The sequence below is a fragment of the Malurus melanocephalus genome, unplaced genomic scaffold (assembly GCF_030028575.1).
Source record: "Malurus melanocephalus ecotype Western Australia unplaced genomic scaffold, MMel_1.1 scaffold_25, whole genome shotgun sequence".
Classification (NCBI taxonomy): Eukaryota; Metazoa; Chordata; class Aves; order Passeriformes; family Maluridae; genus Malurus; species Malurus melanocephalus.
The window spans coordinates 1,251,343-1,272,904 of NW_026623257.1; the positions used below are offsets into that span (position 1 = coordinate 1,251,343).

The window sequence follows — 21,562 nt, forward strand, 5'->3', positions numbered from 1 at the left end:
AGATTGTTCCTCCGAAGTCCAAATTCAGACTCAGAAATACAAATTATTTTGCTATACAACTGTGTTATTCTCAAGTTTATGCTACTATCAATAGCATATTTAGAATTCATTTTCTTCATTTAACAAAATATATCCATACTAGTAAAAATACAAAACTGAAAAAATAATCTGAAGTGCCTACATGACAGTATTTACTGGTGATGTAACCAAAAAAAAAAAAATCAATTCAGCTATGTTCACCAGTCAGCAATCTACTGCAAAAACTCCATTTGAAAAGCACTCTGTTTTTACTGAAAAACATCTGCACAGTATCAAAAAGCTTGTTATGGCAGAGTGAAGGACTGTGAAAAGACAGTTCTCTTGCTTAGGACACTTACATAAATGAATATAGGGGTTTGCATCAGCATTAACTACCCACTAAATAACACTATTTCACTATAGGGTTTTTATTTCAAAGCTTTTAATACAGCTTTTTGTCACTTACATGAGCCATTGTCTGCTGTAGAAGTTTCCGAGCATGGGTTCCTTGTCCCTGGCCCATGGAAACACAACACGTTTCTGTCTTCAGTCTTTTCCCCAAAGCAATAATCGAGTCCGTAGGGTCAGAGCCCATGGAAAGAAAGCATATGAGGGGAGTACGTGGATCTGACTCTTCCCATGTTTTCTCCAAGTCCAAGACAACTCCTTCTGCRTATTTCTCCCCCATAGTGTCAGTGATATATTTTCTTGCCTATATTAAAAAGGGGAAATTGAACTTGTGACTGTTTTCTTCCCAGTGTACATTACACCATTAAGTCAACTGAAGAACAAAGGCTGCTAAATTTTTTTATCAGAAATACAAATATGCAACAAGTTTATTTTTTACATGTCAACACATCATACAGTCTTGGAAGGTGTTGTTTCTTATAGACTTATAAGAYCAATTAAAACCCTTAAAATAATTATTATACTACATATATCTGTATCTATTTTTATATATAACTATAATTAGAGTATAATAAAATTAATAACCTWTCTAAAGCTTTAGAAAAGTTTTAATGGTTTAAAGATGATCTCTCTATTTGATAGTGTAACTCCTAGCCTTAAAATCTGGAAAAATAGGAGGAAAGKATTAAAGAAGGGCTTCAAAGCTCTCACATCTTTCCCACCTTCACAGTTACAAAAGCAATGAATTAACAATAGTAACAATTAAAGTAACTATCACTAAGTACAAGATGCAGAGGAACAGGTGATAAACATCTCTTATACCTCTTCTTTATTTATCTTTAAAAAAATCTAGATTATTGTTCTTTTTCATGAAGAAATAGAAAAGGCTCTTTCAAACAGTCTGAGATTATCTTTGTTGTACTCTTTCCCACCACAATGTTTTTGTCTTAGATAAATCTTCCCCTTAATGCCTCTGGATTATTTCTCAGAGACAAAAGACATTCAGGGTTAAGTAGCTGATAAACTATCAGTTTTCATAAAGCCATCGAATGATGAAAGTTTACCTTGCCCTATTAACGTAGGGAGGAACTAACCTTGCATGATCTGTTACAGACACATAGAGATATTCTTTACACAGTACTGCTTAACCTTTTGATTGCAGTTACACCAATGCTGAGATTTGCTCTGAATCCAACCATGTTTAAAGATGTGCATCAATAAAATTAATACTACACATTTTCAGTAATGCATTCCAATTTCAGTAAATTGYCATTAATTGCTCTGAATTGTCAGCAATTTTATAATTTTTTGTTCTTTTACACTGTAGAAGAACATAAAGATTAAAAATAGGCTCCTAGAAATTGATTTTTCTTTTGAAAAGGTCTACTTAATGAACTTCAATTTTATACCTTTTTAATAAATGGCTTTAAATTGAGAGCTTTGAATAGGCACTAATAAAGATTTCTCTGAAGTAGGTCTAATTCTTCCAAGTAAGTAACAGTTCCTCAATTAAATAGTTTTCATTTTTCTTTTCTCTCAACCAACCAAGTTCACTAAAATATTTTATTTCAGCCTAAAGCAGGGACACTTCTAAAATTCCAGTGAGCAAGCAAAGACAGCCAAATGAACTGATAAAGCAGACCTAGATAAACACATATGATTCCAGCAGAAACCACCACACTGTACTCACTGGATAATATTTGCTCACTACATTGAAATAATTTTGCTATCACCGCCCTTGTAACAAATACATAAATGGTCTAAAAAGAATTCTGGAAAATACAACATAAAGGTCCATTACAAAAWGGTGTTTAGAATTATATAAAATAACATTTAACTAGTGTAGAAACTGCTATTCTAGCAATACCTAAATAGACCAGATAGGCTATGTAACTATACCTGAGCTATGGTCCTGTCAGGACACCAAGCTCTGATAAGTAGAAGATGTCTGAAGCTGTCCAGAGATTGACCATAGCCACTAGGAATCAATTCTTCTTCRGGATTTTTACTATCAAACCACATTTTCCACTGTTTCTCTTCTCTGGAAATCTGCAATYATACATTTAAGGAGTAAATATCACTAAAGAGACAAATCATATTTGCCTTGCCACTTGGTCACAAACTTTTAAAGCGAGTCAGACACATGTAAGCCACATACAGGATTTTGTTTAGAGATATTAGTACTTAGATTTAATAAGGCTATTAAAAATGACAGGATAAACTTTTAGATTTTAAGTATGGTACTGTAGAATGCAAAAACACCCTTGAGTATTCATATTCTGAAAACAGGAGCTACTAACGAGTATTTTTAATTATGAAATAATAGCATAGCAATGTCAGAACATGGATAGCTAGGCACAGATACAGCTTTGAGAACAGCAGGTATGTAACTGCTCCCCATATGAATGTACAGAAAGTTTTTTTCACCCATACCAAATGCCATTTGTCATTAGCTACAATGCACTTTGGGTCTGATCAGACTATTCATACAAATAAGGAATTTACCAAACACCCCCTCCATAACTTTTACTCCATGTAACCAGAGAAATATTGAACAAGCATCATAAAGCACAGCGTAAAAAAGAGCAACAGGAGTGCAAGAAAATCTAACAATCAGAATAAGACTAAAGTCGCAATACAAGAATTGGATAATAGCAAGTTGAATCCCAAACTGATAATATTATAATTATATACAGTGGGAACATTTTACTTTCTTCTTGTTTTCCTGGAGGGGCTTACATCTTTATATCAACATAGGCTGATAAACAGTCAGAGCCACAAYTGTGGCTACCTGCTGTCAGTTTTGCTCTGTTCTATAAAATGAACCAGTTTCCCACCACATGGCTTGATAACTACCGGACAATCACTTGTAAACAAAGAGAATAATTTTATAAAGGTCTTACGTACTTGATCAAGAATATCTGAAAATTGTTTAAGCTTACTGAGCTCCACCAAGTTCAACCAAGTCATATCCAGAATCCATTTAGCTGGCTTAGGAGGACAAGCTTTAAGGTCTAGGGAAGCACCACCTGCAGAAAATTGAAGTTATTTATAAACAGTACTGTTGGAGGGACAAAGAAAAATAAACTAAATTAAAYGGGAAAAACAGGAAACAGGTCAAGAATCTAGCTTTTTCATTATGTTACACAAGTTTTCTGCCTTATAAAATCCACACACATTTGATTAACCTGAGTTTCCAATTTGGTTAGTTTATATTATTTTTATATTATATTTTATATTATATATTAATATATTTATAGTAAACAGATTCTTAACCAATTTATATTTTGAGACTTTGCTGGGTTCTTGTGTTACATGCCTGGAAATGAATCCTTTGTTGGAAAAGATATTCAGAAGATTCAATATGGAAAAATTCACAAATCTAATCCAAAAATAAATATTGCCTGGAAAATTTAGTCTTGGAAAGGTAATACAAAATGGATCCAAACTTTCAAGTAAASTGCTTGTATGCAGTTAAGACCAAAGCCATGAACTTGTCACATTCAGCTAAGAATCTGATRTTCTTTCAAATTTAGTATTATTTTCTGTTATTATTTGTTATATTTACCAAAGAAACTGTATGTTTATTACAATAATAATTTTTCTAACTTAAACACATACCTGATGATATTTGAGSAGCAGACATAAARGATACAYAACAATATTCCTTTTAAATTCTCAYGATTCCAAAGATATATTCACCAATATTCAGTGTGCTGCTAYAAATTAGAACTACCATGCAATGTTGTCTGTCACTAGATCAGAATGATAAGCATGTATTCTTACAATTGACTGGTTTCTCATGTGCAAAAGGAAAGAGAATGCTGGCTAGGAGACACAACTACATAATAACAACATGCTCTTCTTAAAATTTATTCATAGTTATTCATATTCCAACCTTTAATAAGTGTCAGAAATTCTTCGTGCTTCACTCTGTTTCTTTGTATATCAATCTTCAAAGTAAGCAGTAATGTGAAAAGAAATTTGTGCTCCTCATACAGCCCTCGGGCAGTATATTTGAATACTTCATATGTCATATGTTCAATAATATTAGTAACCCTCTTGCTGGTTATAGGGCTCTTGGCAGACCTGTTGGAAGAAARGTCTGCAGCTGAATGCTGATTTGCTTAGGTCTCATAAAAGAGAATACTATGCAAAAGGAAAAAAGCCATAGCTCAGTACTTTCAAAACATGGAAMGTAATAGATAACAAACACAGAGTATCAGATAGCAACATAGCAGTATCTTTCAGATTGAAGGAACATGAAAAAAAGTACTTTCTAATCAAGTTTTTTTCACCCAAACTGAAAATCAATGCAATATAATAGTTTTTAATTATCTAGTGGCAAATTTTTGAAGGACTGTAAGTACATTATAAGGTTCTTTGTCTTCCTAACAGACAGTTTTATGGGTATTTTAGACGAGAATTCCTGGTCAAGACTGTAAGAAGCAACCATCTTCTTTCTGATATTAATTTAAAATAAATCTTTACTGTACTGCAAGCACCTTCAGGACCGGGTAAATACAGATGATGTATTTACTGTAATGTTAGCTTTTATTGCAATGTTAGCTAAATTACCTGGCTAGGGAGTGGTCAAAAAGTCCCAAAAACTGCGGAAGAGAAGTCTGATACATGACATTGACCATGCTCATTTCAGTGATGAGGAAATACAAGATGCTTCCCCGAGTTGCAACTGAAGAATAGAAAACAAGGATATTTTCAAAGTAGAAATGCAAAGCAGAAAACTTTAACTCTCCAAAGCATGTACAGTGGATTTAACACTAATGATAACTGAAGATCCTAGAGTTTCTCTATTCTTTACTGCCAGAAAAAAAATAAAATCTTTCATTTCATCCTCATTTATACATCAGAAAAAAAATAAACTTTTCTGTACTTAATGCATAGCCTGTAAAGCCCACTTTTCAAATATGAGCATATCTGGAGAGCAGCTAGATAGTCTATGCAATCAATGCAATATTCAGATCACCAGTAGAACATATAAAAATTATGGCTGTTTTTTAGGTATCCCAACAAATTTCTTTTTACAGATTTTTACCAGAGTCATATAAAAGTCAAATGAACTATATTGATTTAACTTCCCCAGGACTAATCTAACTTCTCTTCAGCAGTCATTCAGTGTTAAATACAAAAGTTTTACAATATCTGCAATGCTTTCTGCTACACTAACTGTATCATTTTACACATTTCCTATAATGCAGGCAATTACAGAAAGCTTTATTCCCCCTCATTTTTTTYCACATTTTTACCTGTCAGTTAAAAATCAAAAGACTCATGAAACATGCTATAATAGCCTAAGGATAAATGATAAAGCATTCATCAGAACAGATATAAAGAGTATTTAACATTATATTGGCCCTGTAAAAGAATGTCAACATGTTGAATTCAAACACAGTTAGCTAAAGACCCTAATGACTGATATGCTTGTTTATGGAGCAATGGGAAGTCTACAAAGAGAGCAGTTCACTCAATTTTGTAAATRCCAYATGARGYATAAYATTGACTATTTTTYCCATTGTAGCTCAAKATGACATTTSCTAGATACATTTTACTTGAGGGAACACACAGATCTCTCCCATTGATTTTGGTCTTCCTGATGTCATCCTGCTATTTTTCCTACTCTAAGTATTGATGATTTAAATATATTGTCTAGCCATTTTTCTTCCATCACCACCTTCACTCACCAGGTCTGTACTCTTCACGGGCTGAATTGATCTGTACTTCAGTTTCAGCAGAAGTTTGCAGTTTCTGTGTTACTTCTTCAGCAGTCTTCTTAGTGYTACTCAATACAATTAGTAGACTTTCATCATCTGCCAAAGAACTCTTAGTGCTTGTAAGTCGAAACAAAAGGTTATCTTCTAGGTCCTTAATCCTCCTTTTGTTCATAGTCACATCTTCAATAAGGTCCATTCTTTCTTTCTCTAATTCCTATTGGATTACATGGCAATATTTGGGAAACCAAAGAGCATTCGAAATAAAAATAAAACATTTAGCTTAAAAAACACTGATCCTACTAAAACAGTGTAAAGACCATAAAGCAGGTCAAGACTAGCTACATTAAATTGGGAAAGAATTCCAGTGGTATTTCTGATGCAAGATCTATTTCAAGGTTCTGAACCTGCTAAGTGATTAGGCATTAATAAATCATTTCTACAAATATTATGGAAGATGCTCATATCACACCCTAAAAGAATAATAAATTCACAATAATAATTGTTTCTCTTCTCTTTCTGTTTCAGAAAAGACAAATGTAAACACTATTCCAGGCATAGGATTTTATTTCCCTCCATGTAATCTCATCCTCATTTATGCCTTGTTTTACTGCCATATTGAGAATTTAGTCTCAGCTAAAATGGCCATCCTTAGTCATCAAATCAAGAACCAAATATTTCAAGAAGTGCCAATACTTCTCCATCAAACAGGAATAATTTCAGCCTCTCACTTAAATGCTTCATTGATTAGAAAAGTGTGTAGAACTTGAGTTACTTCACTAGAAATACYTATTTTATGCTTTTAGTAATACAAWCTGGGTGATTTATKTAYCTAGYTTGTTTTCCAGTGATCAAATATAGAAGATAGATAACTGGTAATCAACAGTTTTACATGTTAAAAAGCAGCTATTTAGAATCTCTAGACAAGTATTTTTCACAGATAATAGACCTTTCAGTTCATTCTTAAAATTAACCTTTAAAAACTTAGTACAAATTGATCTCTCAGAGATAAAATATTCTACTGAAATATTACAAAATGTTTCAATACAGTGAACTAAAAAAAAAAGGAAAGAGAGAGGATGGGTTAAGAGTTTTTAATAAGGTTAATATGAATCTTAGGAATGAACAGTAAGCAAGCCAGTTGGTAGAAATATCTGCTGTGTCTAGAGAAGTACTTAATAAAGTTTACTAAGGTCTGGTGAATAATTTTAAGAATGTCTCTTCAAATCTGGAAATTCTGTTTTCATTCCATCATTTCCACATTACTCACTGGCTGTTAATATTCCAGAGAAACAGGGACAACACCAGGAATTACGTGAGCTCTCATACAGCAGTAAAGCTATAATGGACCTGAGCCTTCAATGAGGCTTAAGGAAATATTTTAGTCTCCCATTTGTGCAGGTGTGATTTATACAGCTTTGAAAAACTGTCACAACTTTTGAAATTGCTTTTTTTTGTTTTTCCACATTCAAAACTTCTGGTCTTCTCACCCTATATTCTCATTACATTCCTAAATCAAGCATTTATTTCTTTTGAAGCATGCCCTTTTACCTTAAAAGGAACTTAAGAAAAATAATCATATTATTATCAGATTTAGAGTTTTTTCTTGGTATACTGAAACATCATAATCAACATCAAGTAGAAAATATTTAGTGGGACAATCATTACAGAATAATGCAAATGCAACATAACTTGCAAGATGAGTTACTTATTCAAAATATTCTGACAGGAAATTATGAAAACAGACAAGAAAATGAGAGTTATCTGCATTTCAATCAACTGATGCTTCATGGAATTAAAGAAAAACAGGTAATGGTTTCATGAATATTTTTTCCATGCAAGTTCGATGCAGTAGAAATACTTTTTTTAAAAGAAGAGCATTAAACAAAAGTTAGCATCCAAATAAATATAATACTTTACATACTGAGCCAAATTAAATTTCATGTTTTGCTGCATTCAGTTTAAAAAGCTAAACATACTTTAGAATTCAATGCATTATAAAACGAGAAAACTATCCTCCTCACAAGAAGAGTTTGAGAAACAAGTTGGAAACAGAGTYACCAAATTAAAGTGAAATCACCTTAGATAAAAACCTTATTAAAAAAAAATTAAGCTCTTAATATGTTTTTGGCAAATCAGAATGTGCACACAGTTAAAAGCCTTCTTCATGTCTTCAAAAATTTCCAGTCATAAYACCAAGGATGCAGAAAAAATATGCCAAGGTACCATGTACATACATTCAAGGAACTTGCACCAAAGAGGCTATTTCAAATCCAGTTTTATGAAATTCCTTTCACAAGCAGATGACATTTTACAGACTGTACTAAAGAATGCTATTCCTTGTTAATATTCATAAAATATGAAAGCTGCTACATTGCTTATATCATTCTGTCACAAAATGATTCATAAGAATTTTCATCAACTGTTCCTTACAAAACTTGARCCTTTTTCCAGCAAAAGTCTTGAAATATGTACATGAAAATTCAAAAACCTATAAACATTTCTTGCAYATTATAACTCCACTACCAACCTGACTTTTCTGTGACACTAAATAAACAACWTTTTTGTCAAATTACATTACAGCCAATGTATCAAAATAATGATATCACTAAAACATCATAATTTATACTACATTCAGACAYATATCAAGTCTCTCAAATCCTATTATTCCAAGAACTAGACTAGAATCAATTTTATACAGCTATACAAGCTGTCCTTTGGCTTTCTTATTCKTCACTCATATCTTGCATTTGGTTTAACATTCTGGTGGAAAATAAGAAATTTGTGCCAGCATCACATAATCAATTCATTCTTGAGATGTATGTGACAAAGATTCTACTAATGGGCATGCCAGACAACAGAAAGTCACACTCTGCAGAAACTTTAAATGACGTGCTGTAAACGCTCCTTTTTCTTTTTGCAGGTCTAAATCTCATTCATCCTAAGAGCAGAACCACACCAGGGATAGTGGAATGGCAAGAAGGATAGAAATGTGCATAAAAACCTTGAAGTACACTCTTACTTCAAATAATCACTTCTCTTTTTGAGACAGAAATTCTGCACATACATTCTAACACTGGATATCACCAAGCAGTCATACTGCTCAAATCATTTGGCAAATACACAATAAAATAATTCCACCACCTTCCTACCAAAGGCTACAAAAGATAGCAAGACACCAGGCACTTGAGAGGGAAATCTTGAAATTCCCAAAGATGCATAATCAGACATCATAAGAAAAAAAGTATTTGAATGGTGGGACATGTTTAAATTAACTCTTCAGGAAACCTTCAACCACAAGGTGGATAAACGGAGGCCAAGAACACTGTAAAGTAGGGAGTATATTCTATGGAAGTCCCCCTGCCTTGGTCCACTTGTCATTTACCTAGAGGAAAGAGCCCCAGATGGTCTCAAACAAAACAGTAGTGAGTATAACACTCTGAGAAGCTGGTACAGAAAGCCCAGCAAAGGCTGGAGGAACTGGTTGATAAACTGCCTGGACTCCTGGAGGAATGTACTGTATTTCAAGGCCCAAGAAGTGAAGTTTGGCGTAAGGCTTTGTGAACGTACACATCACAGCATGTTTTAGATAGGCAGTGATAATTTCATTACACAGTGGGTTGACAAGCTGTCAGTGGTTGAAGGGAAGTTGATTGTGCAATGAAGTTGTCTGACAAAAGACAGACCTTCACAGAATGAGTGATTTCTCTCATGAGATCCATGTRTTGTTTGGGAATGAAATGAAACAACACAAACAAAACGACTGAGGCTGTTAGCAAGAAACATCTTACACTGGCAAGGCAGATGGAGGTGTTGGAAGGACCAGAGAATCCCAACAGATGCCACAATAAGGAAACAAAGACATTGCTCTCATTACTGTCTAGTGAAGGTAAACTGGCACTACTGCCAAAATCGTAGTAAAACAGTGATAGATGCATAGTGTCTCTCTTATAACAAACATCAACATTGCCTGACCTTRTGGTTACAGGGATTAGCTGTTCAGCAGTTTACAAGACACCAATCAACTTCTCTCCAGAGCTGCTGGTGGCATGTTGACTGGACTTCCTCAACTTATATATCTGCAATGTCAAAATAAATAAACAGCCCTTTTTCCCTTGGAGCAAAGAAGTAAATAAGTCTGAATTCTTTGTAGCAGGCTGAGTTGCCATGAGCTCCAGGGTGTGTAGGCAGAAGAAAATCAGTTTTGATTTCAGGCCCTTTTGCTTTTCACAGGCCACTCTCATGAGGCTGTAACTCATTGAGGCAGGAAAAATAAGGTGAATATGGTAGAGTTGCAACCATAAAGACACAGAAAAACTTCCACATGAATGAGAAAATTGCCTCTATGCCAGTTTTTAAGCCATTATAAATAGATAAGATTAAGAATAATCACAATACAGAGAGCCAGAAAGTTACCTTGCAGTATGGGAATAGAGTAATAAATTGAGCACTCTACAGATAAATATAAGAAGTATAGTCAGGAAAATAGATACATTCAATTCTTTTACCTGTTTCTCTGTGAGAATGACTCTTCCTAAGAGCTGATTTTCAAGACCTTTCATGGTTACAGTAAAGTCAATGATGGAGGTTCGAGCACTAATTTCAGGAGAGTAACACGGATTTGACAGTTTTGTAGTAATGTAAAGTCTGAAGCCATTCATAACAACTACTTCCTTATCACCAACTTTCACCTTAAGAAAAATATTAAAAAGAAGTCTGGAAATATCAAGAACCAATACACATGTTTTCAGAYACTGCATATAGGCAACCAGGTTACATTTTTCTGCTTAAAGGCATAAAAATCCAGTTTTAAATCATACATCTGATGCAAACAATTTGTTGAGAACAGACCAAGACCATTTTAAATGGCYCATTCACAGATTATTTCAATTTTTTAAAATTGTCATAAGCAAAGGAATAAGGAACTTTATACATTAAATATATTAATCATTTGTGAACTTAAACCCTACCTCTTTTTCTTGTATTAACATTAATCAAATTTAAATGAGTTTTTTTTTATAGTCTTATATTTATTAGGATTTATTTTGCTAAGGAGAAGGGTGTGGGGAGGGGAAGGGAGGAAAGGGGCATTCCCATGTTTTTGCTCATTTGTTTAATTTTTACCTTGTTGGCTGAACCTGTTTTAATAATGTTTCTTTCCAAAATATTATCAAGTGCTGGGTCAAGCTCTTCACCAACATCTTCTACTAAAAGAGGTCTTCCCAAAGAAAGGCTGTCTTCTAAGTGGTTTCTAAAATACTTGTGATTCAAAGAAGTGATCTAGAAACATAAAGCTAGATGTAATATCTTGTGCCCAGTAACCTAGCTTTTTTGTTAGTTTTATATTTATAAATTATTTCATTTTCTTTAAATAACTGCCAAAAACAATGATCCTGTGAGTAGATTAGCATTAAGGCAAAGATTATGACCACAAGAAAAGGTAACATCAGCATACCATATTGCCAGATCTCCTGGAAGGCAAAATTCTATTTTTCAGCTGCAAAGGTGGAAGCAAAACAGCATTGGGAACTTGAAGTTTTGATATCCTATGAGAGCAACCACCCTAGAATTTCACACGAAAAATTCACAGGAACCTTTTATCACCTTTAATTTTATCTTGGATAACATCTCCAAGTCAAACTGCAGCAGGATCAATTCCAAGATGAGGGAAATCTTTCCACCCTTGAAAACTAGAGGTTTACACAGAACAAGACCTTAAATAGTCTTTTCTTCAAAAKGTAGTCCCCAGTATAATTGATATTCAAAATGTGCACAAAGCACATTCAGCTTAGACTTTAATAAAGTTACAAACTAACTAACATAATTAGCAACCGTTAAAGGTTTCCACACCTAGATAACAATCAACATGAAAGTGGTAGCAATACTCTCAGGGCCATTCTTTTATCACACCTGAAGCAACTTTTTATGGCTTTCAGGGACTTTTTTTCTTTTAAAGGTGGTTTACTTGTATAATCATAATTGTAGCAGTAAGGATTTTTTYCTTCATGTTTTTCTCTTTGCACTGAATTTGTTTATCTTGCCTCAGACTGTACATTGTAGAGATATGTGTCCTCTGCATATTCGTGGAATACTTAGCACATGACATCCATACTAAGACAACACAAATTAACAATAATTTCTGATTRAAATATTAAAAAATATCATGCTGTGAACCTTCATTTATAACCCTTTAYATGAGATTGTTTTAATCAACTAATTGRTGGCTTTTCTCTAACGTTTATAGTMGTCTCAAAACATGCTTATTATCAGACACTRCCCATCCAGCCTATTTTCCAACAGTTTCTGTTTCGTTAAAATAAATTCATTGAGCAAATGGAGTCACTGGTGCTAAACAATTTGGCCACATCTAGCCAAATCTCAAATCTGTTAAAATATATCTGAGATATTGTTTATATCTAGACTAGACATTTTATATAAATGGCATTTACTAAGCATTATGTGAATCACTGAATTGTAACACTTTGCAAACTAAGATTTTTTAGGGATTGTGAAAGCACAAGCATTTCTTTACCTGAAGTTCATTTCTGTCTTCCTTATTTTTAATCCAATTTTTACCCTGTGCCTGTGGATCAATTAATAAAGGATAACGAGATGCTTTAGTGACAATGACTCCATTCTGTATGGATAAATCATCATTTGGCAATCCTTGCAGGTTCCATTCACTGATAGTTGGAGCATCAGTCAACATTTCTATGAGGTTCAAGTTGTTMCGAAAGGGTATTTTTCGGCTTTTCATTTCTTTTTCCCAGTCATTTAACAGCAGACTGCGGAACTCTTGGTTAAAAGGACCAGAATAGGACAGAAAAGCTGTAGCCAGGAGCACATCACCTTAAGGAGAAAAAAGAGGAAAAAAACAAACAAACAAACAAACAAAAGCATTACAACTTTGCCAATTCTATTTATGAACAAGCAATTTCCTTCACAAGTTGCTGCATCTTTTGGCTGGWAACTGAGGAACACACTTTGACCCATAAAGAAGGCAAATCAGCCTTTTTCYCAAGGCTCATTGCACGGTATGACAATGCCACATTTCAGAAGAGGCCACATTTATTTTATTCTTACAATGCAGCTGTAGGAATCAAGAGAGCAGCATCTGGCAGCTCACCAAGGTCAGCTCAACACACACAGCCACACAAGTGGTACTGTTCCAAACACCAGATCCTGCACAAGCAGGACATGGCAGAATAATCTTAGTCACAAACTTTCAATTCCATCATTTCCTTGCACAATCAGGAGAGCAGACTTAAACGATATTTGGGTAGGGGAGAAAAACCTCATATTTATAAGTTCAAATTCAATTAAATTATTGTGAATCAATTACTACTATGAGTACTGATACTAAAAACTGTCACAGAGATCATTAAGGAGGTATACTAAGTGTGACGAGTTTTAATATTCTGTTCAGGTTCAAACTTTTCCCCCTAAATTTCATGACACCATAGCTTGAAGGAGTTTTGTATCACTGAAATAAGAATACAAGATTTAAACTGGAAAAGATATCATATTTTTTATATTGAGCTCTAATCTTTTTTAGACATTTTCAAGCTATCTRTAAGAGAAACAGGATGAATTTGTGTTCATCCTGTATGTAGCTGTAGGGGAAGGTGCCCATATTTTTKATATTAATATATCAAATATTGATATTTGATATTGATATTTTGATATTTTAAATTCATATTCATATACTTATTACACCAGCAAATAAAATACAGCATAGATATTTAATACAACCTATACAACAATATCTGCTTTTTAAAGCCTTTCAAGGTAAAAGYTGGAGAAGAAACTTCAGCCCACAATTTAATGAGAGGGTAAATTTCATTTATTGATCTAACTAATGATCTAATTATTTATTACCAAGTACTTTAGTTTACAAGTGCAAATTTAAAAAATAATAATGACCTTCTGGGAAGCAAATTCTTACGAACATTAGTAACTGCARTTAAAAATATTGATTTCTACATATACATGTCAGTGCCTGAGTATCAGTCTTCCTCTACTCTATTTATATTCTCAGTTATACACATTTTATTGGCACTTGCTAACATATCACTCTATTTGGACTGATGCCTACAAACATCACTCAAGTTAAAACATTAGTGTCCCAAATATGTCCCACTACATTCTCAACATCCATTATCTTTCTTTTTAAATAAGAGCTTTAGCCTTATATTTATTTTTCACCTAACAGTGCTTTAGCAAGAGAATTAAAGCAACTAATCTAATTTTAGAGACAAGGGTCTAAGATACAAAGGAAAAGTTTGACATTCCCAACATTTTTAGTTTTGCTACCCATTACAACTCATCAACTTGCTTCCAAGTTCAAAGGTGTGGACAAAAACTTACCAACTAGCCTCTTTGTYTGCATGGCAAATTCTTTACTCTGTTCTGTCCACCTCTCTTTCTCACCTGCCAAACCACTTATAAGACTTGAGGCAGTTTGCATTTTATGTCGGCAGCGTTCAGCATCTTCCAGCAAAGTCTAGAGAAAACCGTACAGCAGGAGAAATTGTTTAGTCATATATCTAAARGGGCAGAAAAATCTCTGCACTTCATTAAACGAGTAGATAACAGTTTAGAGATAAATTCTCAAGCATTTCTATCACCATGCAGAGAAGGAGTGAAAATGAGATTGAAAAGATTTATCAGGACAAATTATCAGCATCTGTCAGAAACATGATCCAATTCTTTTTAATATTTCTGTTCCTAACGATCATTTTGGCACAGTTGTTAAATAGCATGTAAAATTCCTGATCCTTATTAATTCTGGGGAATTCCACCCYGAATTTCAAAAATTATATGTACACAACATGCTTGAAACTTAATATTACAGTAGTAGGCACTAAATAAAGAATACAAGTAAAATAGCTGGGAGGGAGCAGGGACAGGGGAGAAGATCARATGCAAAGGAGAGAGGTAGGAACCACAGAGGCAGTATCCAACTACTATCTCKTATCCACTGTCCATCAACATTCATTCAAGGAATTATAATAAAATTGAAGGAACACATTAAGTGTTCCTTAAAGTTAGGGTAGAAGCTTCTTTTCTGTGAAGAGCAGTTCACCTGTTTTTCTCTCATTGCATTTTCATACTCTGCTTGCACAATATCTAATTCTTCTTGCTTATCTCCTAGCTCTTCTTCAGCTTTCTGCAGATCCAGCATAGCACTGCTCAGGCGTTTCTCCTGAATTGCTAAATTCGCCTACAGGGCATAAAAACATTAAAGTATATTCATACATGAAGAATCTCAAAGTATTTGCTGTAATATATTTCAGAAAGTTTTCTTGTACTACATTTCAAAATAAAATTCTTCAGTAAAAATTTCATCACTTAAAAAAAAAAAACAACAATCTTTTATTTGGATTTTACAACAAACTAGCTTCTTGTTTCAGATAGCTGCACTTAAGCAGTTGGTTTAACATCAAATAGAGAAAAATAATTTTAAATACTTCTGRGAATGCCAGTCATTATTCATCTGTCACATGAGTTGGTCTGAAGTGGTTTGCTGAAGAGAATGGTGCCTCTAGAAGCCTACTTGATTTGTCCAACCAATATTCTATGTTTGAGTACAAATCTTGTTCCCCTCTCAGTCACTCCTATTATAAATACAAGCTGTTCTCTGTTAAAATCATGCTTTACCATGCTCTTCCTGACTTTCATTCTAACTACTTAGGCCTATTTTTTTCTCCAAAAACACTGATGTAGAGTCTCCATACAGTCTTGTTGTGAACTGAGAACATTAGAAGAATCAAATACCAAGGCTTTTTTCTGCTTAACTGTAAATTAAGGTAGAGCAGTTGCAGCAGTGAATTTAACCCCATTCAAGATGATAAATTACTGGAGAGCAAAGCAGGAGTTCAAATCAGGCAAATGAAGCTTCCAGAAAATTAAATCCTCAAGAGCAAACAGGTGAGGAGAAGGAGAAAAGGGCATTTGTGACTAACTAACAGATGTACCTTTAAAGGTAATACTTCTTTGTTGATGGAAAAAAATACAGCCATTGCTTTGGTCCATGAGCAAAGGCCAGCAACATTCCCACATACTCTCTTAGCTGTCTCAATGTTGTAGTCCACCATTTCAAARTAAGGGCTCAAAAGTTCTACCACTTCTTCATTAATTGTGTCCTTCTGAAATTGCTGGGAAAAAAATTTAAAGTGCAATATACATAAGGTATGTGAAAAGTATAAACTATATGTACATGTAGGTCAGAACACACAGAATGTTATAAAGATAACAATGTTGCAAACAACTAACATGAAGTTATTTGTCTCATGCATCTTTGAGACCTTTGTAAAGTCATCCCACTCCCATATATATACTTATAAAATGGGAGAAAAAAAGCCTTTCTTTGTGATCTTCACTATCTTACACTCACTGTTGTTGTTACACAGCTAATTAGTGATTAAAAATATCACTTGCTTGAAGTTTCATTTTGCTTAAGACAGAATAAGTTTTAATAATCTTTAAAACATAAGAGCTTAGCTCTGGCTTATAAATATATATGCTACAAGACAGTCCTTTCAAAGAGCAAGCCAGCTATCTTATCCCTAAATTACCTTGTCTCATCAGTGGAATATATTTAATTTTTAAAGAATTTAATTTTACCCTCTCTTTTCTCAAAAAAGCATATTTTTCATTTTTCCTCCTGAAAAGCTCTCAATTTTCTCTCTCAAATTTATATAAAAGGTATAATGAAACTCTGTTGCTGATGAACTTGAAAAATAGCTGTTCCCTGAAGCACAAATAGATTTAATTATGCACAAGCAAAATGCAATGTTGAAGTCCTTCAGTAAATTAAAAACCCTTACGAGTAGATGCAATGAAAATACCACATAAATAACACCCATGCCACTACAAAACTGGTCAAGCCTCCTACTAGACCAGAGACAAATTAAGTAAACTCAAAGTGCAGAAATCAGGGATTATAACACTCAGTGGAGCAGGACCATATATTTCAACTAGATAGATCCCAATATTATTAGCTTAAACTATGGAAAGGAATTTGTTTACCGGTTACTCCTTCCAGTTCCCTAGACACATGTTATGAACAAAAAAAATCCTAAATTTTCAAAAGTTCTGATTGTGTTTGTCCTAAAAATCAACTGTGCTTTTGCAAGTTAGTGCACAAGTAACAGTGTTGAAAATTAATGAGAAGTTAAATACCAGAAAAAAAGATGTTTATTGTCATCTTYAATGAAACAGATAAGTAATGGCTATGCAAAGCAAGTGTTTAAAGCTTTGAGTCATTTGTCATTGAAAGCAAYTTCATTGCCCTACTTAGGAAAAATTATAATTGATTTATGACATGACTTTGCAAGAAGGATTCATTTCCTTATTATTCATTCTGACATATTTATTCTTAAGCCCTTAACATTTCAGATCTATTGCATGATGCACCTTGCACCTTTGTTCTCCCAGGAACAYCAGAGAAAATATTGTCCCTAATTTCCTTATATTATTAAAAAAAAACCAAAAAAAACTGTTGCACTAGAACCTGTAGGTTCTGTAAGAAGTTCCCAGTTGTCATCAGTTTCAAAGATTCTTGCCATGAWGGGACAGTACAGCGTTTTTCCTGATCAATTTTCACATGGTTGACCTTCCGCTGGAAGAGCAGCAGCACACAGTCCATGATGCGCATGATGAGGTGAGGGGGCCGGCCCAGTGTGCGGACAGTGGCGATATCTGCAGGTTTTATTGTCTACGAGTTTAAAACAAAGGGCAAAACGATTTCTGTCACTCTTTATTTAATAAAACATGAAGCACAAGCTCACCAGTAGTATTAATGGGAAGAAAATATTTATGTTATTTTTACCTCCGAAAAGCAGGAAGCTAGATAGACCCCCCCAATCAGATTTTCACAGCTAACTCCTATCAGCTCCTAGGAAACCTCAGCACAGCACCTCCACAGCAGCACCTTAAAACTACCATGAACAGTTTTGACCAAAAAAAAAGCAAAACAACTACCTTGATTTTTTTTATTTTTTTTTTTTTAATGAAAACATATTGACCAGAAGCTGAGTCTAGAAAGGAAATATATTCTGTTGACATCTGGCAAATGAAGGTGAATTAAGGAAACCATGATAAGGCCTGGTATATGTATGTGTTTGCACCTTCTAATACATCTTACCAGCAGTGTTCCTGGCCTAGAAGCAGGCCTATGAGAAAAATTAAGTATAATAACATATGAAAGCCTAAGCCCTATTAAGTAAGTCCAAGTAAGCCTAAGGTTTAAGCCTGACACTTTAATTCATATCTCAACATCATGAATCAGAAAGGACTACAGGAAAATCTGCTGAAGATAAGATARAGAAGAATTTATTTGAGCAGCAGTGCTCACTGCAACACATACAGAGCAAAAAAAGCACTGAACAATGGGAGCTGCTGAGGGGCAGACCTGCTCCCATAGCACACACAATTCTGAGCAGAAGCTTTGCTTATTCACAGGCAGTTTAATCAGGCCAAGTATGTGACAGCCCAAACAGCAAGCAACAGATCACTGTGAGTGTTATGACACCTTGCTTGTAGCCTAGCACACACCTCGCTGGTAATTCATGAAGGCAGATTTTAATAACTTGTGTCTATACTTCARTAAAGGGACTGCAAAGTACTGCAGACTCTCCAGATCCCCTTCCGTCTGCCAGCCCTTTGTTTCCCTTCAATATTTTGCTGCTTGTTGGGACCAGTGTGCATCAAATAATTCACCAGATATCTGTGTGTAAATTTTAAACAGCATTTCCTAGTGACTGTTGCGAAATCCAGCTCATACAAATTGTGGCAAAATTGTTACATTTAAAGTTTATTTATTTACTTGTTTATAGTTGCATTTAATTTGTGTTGTTTCTTGTTATAGGGCAAAGTGCAACACAGTTTTGCTGAACTTTGACAATTCTTACTCCAACTTCAAAAAACTTATCCCACTCTACATTTAGAAATGCTTATAAGATGTTCTGTACATACCTGACTCTTAATGTAGTCTTTATCATTCCTAAAATATGTAAAAAATGGCGTGAAACAGCTAATCACAAATTTATTTTTTTATTGGGGTAATGACCTTTCTAATTATCAAATATTTTAATAGGCTTTCATCTACACTGCAAGCAGAATTCTACTMTAGGAATCCCTGGCTGGAAATTTATAAATCTATAACAATTATGGGATTCACTTTCTGAAAGATGCAGACTCATACAGAAAAGTTTCTTGCTTAAGGGAGTTTCTGAATGAATTAATGAATGAGTGACTGCTGAGAATACATACACACATGCTGATAAGGCCTCTTTATGATAGCTTGCCTTTCCCCTTTAGACACAGGCAAAGCAATTTGTTATAGAAAATTCAAGAATTTCTAGACTAAGCCCAAACACTTTTCCCTTTGTCAAGTCTCACAATAATGCTAGCACTGCTTTTTCTTGAAATCAATTTTTCATTTATTAGCACCCCACGTTTCAAGAAGAGTAGTACTGTTTTGGTTCAGCCACTTAAGTCAAAAGCAGAAAGAGAGCTTTAATAATATACAGGTCTGGACATAGAATGCTGGTGTTCTTTATACTGCAGATGCTGACCAGTTAGCATTGCTTATTTTCTCACTTTTCAGAATGTTTGCCCACAACCAGGATTGTTGTTTTGTTGTTGCTAGTTSTTTAACCTTTGTCCTGTGGCTAAATATCAGCGTCTTACAATATTAACCTTCTCCCTTATTTCACTCTTCCCAGTTGTCAGGTCATCAACTTTCATGTAAACTTTTCCCCTCTGTCCTTTAAGAATCACGGCAGTCAGAGGCTGTTAAACATCTCACTCAAAGTCATACATTCAGAAGAACCATGAAAATTTTTCCATGCTAGATTTCAAAGATAATCATGCCATTCCTTCAAATCAGTCTAATGATCACGACTGCTGGCAGCCTCTAAAATGGAAAAGCAGACCTTCCACTAAATCTACATAAAACCTTTTGAGGTTTATCTGTCATTCAGTTTTTTTCTTCATACTTTTCTGTTTCTTGAGATGTGAGCTCCCTGCTAGCATCTAAGAGATATATTTCAGATTCCACTACCACAGCTCACAGGAAAATTTCTTGAGACACATTCTCCAATACAGTCAGCTGAACAGACATAAAAATAAMTATTATTCAAGATCAACTAATATTAATATTTTTTAATCTTAAGTGTTTGGACAAAGGGTTATCATTCCATTACAAAAGTTTTACAAGAAAAGTATGTTGCAAGAAATTAAATCTTGGTAATGCCACAACTYCTAAGAAAAAATTCTTTATTTAAGAAGACAGAAAAGAGTGGACCAGAAAAGTTATTGAAAATGCAATTTCTTTGTTAAAGGAGGTTTGGRTTTGGATGGAATTACAACTGGTTTTTCATGAGAAGCACTTCCCTCATTACATACAAGATGTTTAATAACAATATTTACTGTCAGTTGCTAGCCTAACATCAGACAAGCACATGGGGGTTGATTATTAAAATTTACAATTACAGTTTCAAAGTAAGTTAAAACTTACTCTTTTCTGAAAACTGACCATTTGGAGTTTGGTACTCATGAAAAAAAGAACCACAAAACTGAACCTAAAAAGCCTCAAAACACATATATTTATTTTCTGTCAAATGAAGAGTTAAGCAATGCACCTGCAGTTTATTATTTCAAAGACATCCACCTTCCTAGTGATAAAGCTATCACTATAGGTATGTGGTCCAAGTGCTAACCTGTAAGGCTGCTTCTGCCTCTTCCAAAGCAGGCTTGGCAGCTTCCAGCTTCTCTTCAGCAATGGCTTTGTCAACTGTGATACTGTCTACAATAGCTTGGGCTTTGTCTTTCACTTTCTGAACTTCACCCTTCACATTCTCAGCAGCCTGTGCTTTTACTGTAACTTCTTTCAATACCTAGAATGTGAGAAAACCCACATGCCATAGTTAAAACAATTTTTGTTGTAAAATCCTATCTGTTCAMTTCCAGAACCAAAAAACTCAAACAAGATTATTTTCTACAGGATCTTTTCTTTCCAACAGTTAACTTCATTTTAATTAATCTTTTCAAAATAGAAGGAATAAAGGGAGGAAAATAATCCAACAGCAATACACTTTGAAATCTGTACATACCATGTCAGCTTTTTCATTGGCAATTTGAAGTTCCTTTTCTTTTACCTCCAATTCTCTGCTTAGAGCAGCCACTGACTCAGAGGCCTCTTTCAATTTTTCCAGTCCAGTATTTATTCTGAAATTAAAAAGCAAAATAAAAAGCATCTAATTCACTATGCAATTTACACCATACTTTCCATCTATTTAATGAGTCACATCAATCAGAATGAACAATTGTAAAAGATGTTTTTCACCAGGAATAAAACTTGGGACAAGAACTTTCACCCAAGCATCTGATGTCTTCAGAAT

The 21,562-nt window shown here is 34.2% G+C and overlaps 1 protein-coding gene across 1 annotated transcript in view; it reads right to left on the minus strand.

The window, feature by feature from the left end:
- Nucleotides 1-21,562, minus strand: part of DNAH5 (dynein axonemal heavy chain 5) — a 114,097-nt gene that overhangs the window by 9,767 nt on the left and 82,768 nt on the right. The window contains exons 57-71 of the mRNA XM_057390394.1: nucleotides 21,275-21,389; nucleotides 20,882-21,058; nucleotides 17,671-17,874; nucleotides 16,133-16,312; nucleotides 15,241-15,378; nucleotides 14,523-14,658; nucleotides 12,688-13,004; nucleotides 11,280-11,435; nucleotides 10,664-10,846; nucleotides 6,129-6,372; nucleotides 5,005-5,119; nucleotides 4,325-4,515; nucleotides 3,334-3,455; nucleotides 2,326-2,475; nucleotides 485-730 (exon numbers count right to left, since the gene is read on the minus strand). Of these exons, the coding sequence (XP_057246377.1) occupies nucleotides 485-730; nucleotides 2,326-2,475; nucleotides 3,334-3,455; nucleotides 4,325-4,515; nucleotides 5,005-5,119; nucleotides 6,129-6,372; nucleotides 10,664-10,846; nucleotides 11,280-11,435; nucleotides 12,688-13,004; nucleotides 14,523-14,658; nucleotides 15,241-15,378; nucleotides 16,133-16,312; nucleotides 17,671-17,874; nucleotides 20,882-21,058; nucleotides 21,275-21,389 (2,674 nt within the window). The remainder of the gene's footprint in view (nucleotides 1-484; nucleotides 731-2,325; nucleotides 2,476-3,333; nucleotides 3,456-4,324; nucleotides 4,516-5,004; nucleotides 5,120-6,128; nucleotides 6,373-10,663; nucleotides 10,847-11,279; nucleotides 11,436-12,687; nucleotides 13,005-14,522; nucleotides 14,659-15,240; nucleotides 15,379-16,132; nucleotides 16,313-17,670; nucleotides 17,875-20,881; nucleotides 21,059-21,274; nucleotides 21,390-21,562) is intronic.